This window comes from Gadus macrocephalus, chromosome 12 (assembly GCF_031168955.1).
Source record: "Gadus macrocephalus chromosome 12, ASM3116895v1".
Taxonomy (NCBI): Eukaryota; Metazoa; Chordata; class Actinopteri; order Gadiformes; family Gadidae; genus Gadus; species Gadus macrocephalus.
In genome coordinates, this window is record NC_082393.1 from 19,964,959 (window position 1) to 19,969,394 (window position 4,436).

At 51.5% G+C, this 4,436-nt stretch overlaps 1 protein-coding gene across 1 annotated transcript; it reads right to left on the minus strand.

The window, feature by feature from the left end:
* Positions 1-952: 952 nt before the first annotated feature.
* LOC132468925 (Krueppel-like factor 2) lies at positions 953-4,188 on the minus strand. Its single transcript, XM_060066758.1, has 3 exons — positions 3,759-4,188; positions 2,438-3,530; positions 953-2,051 (listed from the first exon to the last, which is right to left on the minus strand). Exons 1-3 carry the CDS (start codon positions 3,828-3,830, stop codon positions 1,876-1,878), a joined length of 1,341 nt encoding a protein of 446 aa, XP_059922741.1. The 5' UTR covers positions 3,831-4,188; the 3' UTR covers positions 953-1,875.
* Positions 4,189-4,436: the final 248 nt, after the last annotated feature.

Genomic DNA, 4,436 nt, shown 5'->3' on the forward strand with positions numbered 1-4,436 from the left:
CTCTCTCTCTCTCTCTCTCTCTCTCTCTGTCTCTCTCTCTCTCTCTCTCTCTCTCTCTCTCTCTCTCTGTGTCTCTCTGTGTCTCTCTCTCTCTCTCTCTCTCTCTCTCTCTCTCTCTCTCTCTCTCTCTCTCTCTCTCTCTCTCTCTCTCTCTCTCTCGCCTCATATTGTGGGTGCACGGATACCGACGCAATTCCTTCCTCTCACTGCAGCGTCGCAACGGAGGGGCAGCGCATCCCGCGGTGGCCGGCGTTCCGATTCATAACCCCTCCAGACTAAACTCTCTCTCCTCTCTTCTCTCCCCTCTGGTGAACTTCCCCTTTCCCTTGTGTTCCGTTTGTCATCCTGGCCCCTCCCTCTCGTCTCGCCTCCTGTCCTCCCCGACTCCTCACCCACCCACCCATCCCTCCTCCCTCTCCGCGCCTTGCGGTGTTGCGCCCCTATGCCCAGACTGCAGCCCTAGCTCTATCTATATCTGGCCCTCTCCCTGTAATTATGTCAATGTAATGCTTGTATTTATAGCCCGCCACCACAGCCTGCTGGCACACGCGCCGCCACAGCTGCAAGGAATTGGCTCTTCCTGGCGTTCCTTCAGAACAGGAGGGTGTGTGTGTGTGTGTGTGTGTGGGGGGGGGGGGGGTTGGCCCGGCGACACGGGGCCAGATGAAAGATGGGATGCGTCCGGGAGAGATGCTGGGGGGTGGGGGGACGGGGGGTGTCTGTGATTGTGTGGTGTGCCCAGGACAGATGAGCTAGCCATCTGTATCTTATAGCTTTATCTTCCATTGGATATCATGGGTATACGGTAGCTAGCCCACAGGTTTAATTACTAGACGGTAGTGGAGGTTGACAAGTGTGCGTGTGTGTGCACATGTGGGCACGTCATACCTTGCTTTGGTATAGCCTCCCCCCGCTTCCCTCCCTTCCCAATACACACACTCGGCAGACAAGATTGATGTTGTTCTTCAATTAGTTTAATATGTACATTAAAATAAACTATTTACATTTTATATATATATATGTAAATATATATATATATTAAAAAAAGGGAACTATTTACAAGGCACAGTACACTTATCGAAGACAAAACAAACATGTCTTAATGCCACGGGCTAGGCGTGCAGCCCGCTGACTATCACGTCAAGGTTGAGATGGCTTGCGCTGCAGAGTTCCTGGTTCCTACGGTAGGACCCTGACTGTATCTCCAACACTATTCCAGAACACTCGCACAATCAACATTCAGTTCAAGCCTCCACACAGGGAAGGGCCGAAGAGGCAGTTTTAGTAAAAAAAACATTGTCTTAAAGCTTATTTCATGTGCTCTTTACAAATTACAAAATATAACACATAATTAGTATAAAAAAACAAATTCTTCTGATTGTCTCTAGCCAGTGCAGAATATGGCACTTTGTAAGGTGTGTGTGTTATATGTTATCAAAGGCACTAAGGGTGAAAATGCATAATGGCTTATTGCTTTCGGTTGAGGTCAATGCTCTTCAATAGATTGTCTGCTTCCAGTTGTTTCAGTGCTGAGTGTTTGAAAGGTCCTGCCTGATGTGCTGTCGACTGGAACACACAGGATGGCTTTACAGTAGTACCAGCTCCAAATCTGTCTCAAATGTTTTGTCCAAACAGAATGAAACTGTTTCTGTCATGACTGGATATTGCGTGTTGTGTTTTTTTTGGTTGTTTTTCTTTCTTTGATAGTCAAAGTTGTCTCACAATTGCAAAAACATAACCAGAGCAATTAAATAAACACATATATTACAACAAAGTGTCCCCTCTCATAAGATGCTTTGGTGAAGCGTTTCGTCGTCACAAAAGTCTTTTGTTTGTTTTTTATTTCTTCCGGTCTCAGGTCTTGTGTGAGCATCCTCACATGTGTCGCTTCATGTGCAGAGCCAGGTGGTCGGAGCGGGAGAACGCCCGCTCACACAGGTGACACTGGAACGGACGGTGGCCTGTGTGTTTGCGGAAGTGGCGTGTGAGTTCGTCGGAGCGGGCGAACTTCCAGCCGCAGCCTTCCCAACTGCAGTGGTATGGCTTCTCACCTACAGAGACACACGGGACAGAGGGGAAACAACGGTAAGCTTGGACTCAGATTGGGGGAAGACATTAGGATTTAATTAGCAGACTCTATAGGCTAGTCTAAGTGGCTAGAACCCAGTCAAAGATACAGGGTTTGATGTGCAAAAAGGCTACCTGCGATGGGCATCCTTAAAGGTGCCCAACACCTGTTAATGTTAATTACTATGCATCGAAAAGCAAACACTGAATTCTACAGACTACCAAATAGTGTGTCCTGTCACACGAATATAGTCCTGTCATTGTGACACAACAAAGTCTTTGGCATTACTGAAGTACAGCACAAGTAGGCCAGTTTGGCATGACTTGTTTCATTTCAAAATAAAATACAGAGACTTTTACTCAAACATACCGGTGTGCGTTCTGTGGTGCGCCTTCAGATGCGAACTTTTTGTGTACGTCTTTCCACAACCGGCGTACGTGCAGGTATGCGTCGCGGTCCGTTTCCTTGGCCACGATCTGCGGCCCCTCTTCGGCTTGGTGTCCAACATCTCCAGCGGGGAGGACGGCGGAGTGAGCAGCACCCGTTGGCTGCCTGGCCCCTGTTGCTGCTGCTGCTGCTGCATGCCCAGGGCGGCGTCCTCGCCGTGGTACATGCCGGGGAACTGGTGGTGGTGGTGGGGGTGGGGGTGGTGGTGGTGGGGGTGAGGGAACGGTAGCTGCATGCCCGGGTATCCCCCTGTAGGCGTGCGGTGGTGAGGGTGGAAGCCCTGCGGGTAGGTGAGAGACGTCGCGCGGCACATCTGCTGCTGGTGGCCCTCGGAGCTCATCAGGTCCACCGGGCTAAGGGGCGGGGTCATGCTGCCCACCGCAGCCTGTGGGGAAGTCGCCGAGCGCGGCTGCGGCTCGAACGACATCATGCACGACACGCTGCCTTCGTGCTTGATTTTGGTGCAGTTCTGGGGCACCATGGCCAGGACGGATCCGTACGACGGGGAGGACGACGACGACGTGTCCAGCGGAGAGGCGGGCTCCACTTTGATGCCCAGTGGTTCCGCGAACAATAAGTCCTGAGTGCCGCTGTGGAAGGGCGACGTGGAGACCAGGAAGCGACCCTGGATCCCGTTGGAGGGGCTCCCGCTCCCGCAGAAGCCGGGGTCCACCACGTCCGAGTGGAGGAGCTCGGCCATCAGGCTGCTGTTGTTGTTGTAAGGCGGCGGCGGGCTGCTGATCTCGGGCTGCAGAGAGGCGTAGTTGGGCGGCTGCTGGTGGTGATGCTGGTGCTGGTGGTGGTGATGCTGGTACATGGAGGCGGCGCAGGGGTCCTCCTGGTGTCGGAAAGACTCGTCTAGCCCGTGTGCCGAGGATGAGCCCAGGTCAGAGGCGACTGAGTTGGCCAGGATGAACTCCAGGTCCAGGAACTCCAGGTCCTCCACGTCTTTTCCTCCGGGGCCCTCGCTGTCAATCATGACGGGGTCGAGATTGCCCAGCTCCACCTTGAACCTCTGGACGCGCGGAGGAGAGAACAGGGGTGAGTGTCAGCAGAGGTACCGAGTCGAAAGTCATGCTAAAACTCCAAATTCTGCCTCAGCCTTGCAGTCTAGCCAACTACGCCGCATTTAAAATATTTTTTTAACTTATATTTGTTCACTATTAGGCCTGCAGCTCAACGCGTAAAGTGCCATGCGCAACGCGTAAACGCAAAAATAGAGAAGAAAGATAAATGTACTTACATCTTCCCAGCTTTTTTCCTTGTGGTTTGCAAACGTAGAGATTGACGGTAACATGGTCCCGCTTGAGGCCATGGCACTTGTTGTGAACGGCACCCAAAAATAAAGTATATATTCCTAAGATTTAATTCTTAATATCAAAGAAGAAAGTCAACAAAAGCTCCCCGAAGATCCTCTTTCGGAGAAGCTGTGAGAAGAGTAGTTTCTTCTGCCGTCAAATGCAACAAAAAAATGAAGTTCTGCTCCAAAGTCATGTGCAACTCTTGGTTTGTAGAGGGATTAGAATAACTCATATAAATACTGTGGAGCGGATCGTTCCTCTCGTCTCGTCTCCTAAGCGGAGCTCCGTTTCCCTCTCTGCGTGCAGACAGAGCGAGGCGTTGTGTGTGAGCGGTGTATGTGAGCAGGCGCAGCAGAGTTATGTCTCCGCTCCGCTCAGCCTGGCTTCTTAAACCGTTTCACAGTGACCACGCCCCCCCCCTCCCCGCCCCATCACCCCCACTCTGTGAAACCTGTCCAACAAGTGGTCGAGTGGAGAGAGAGGGAGAGAGCGAGTGAGAGAGTGAGAGAGAAAGAGACATAGAGAGACATAGAGAAAGCCATTACCACATTGAAAGAACATGAAAAGGCGACGATACCGAAAGGAGACGCACACGTATTACATGAAATGGAAGATGTAGT

Coding starts and splice junctions, on each gene's coding strand:
- LOC132468925 (XM_060066758.1), bottom strand. CDS start 3,830: ATGGCCTCAAGCGGGACCATGTTACCGTCAATCTCTACGTTTGCAAAC. Junction 3,531..3,758: donor AGGAAAAAAGCTGGGAAGAT/GTAAGTACATTT, acceptor CCGCGCGTCCAG/AGGTTCAAGGTGGAGCTGGG. Junction 2,052..2,437: donor GCACCACAGAACGCACACCG/GTATGTTTGAGT, acceptor GTGTCTCTGTAG/GTGAGAAGCCATACCACTGC.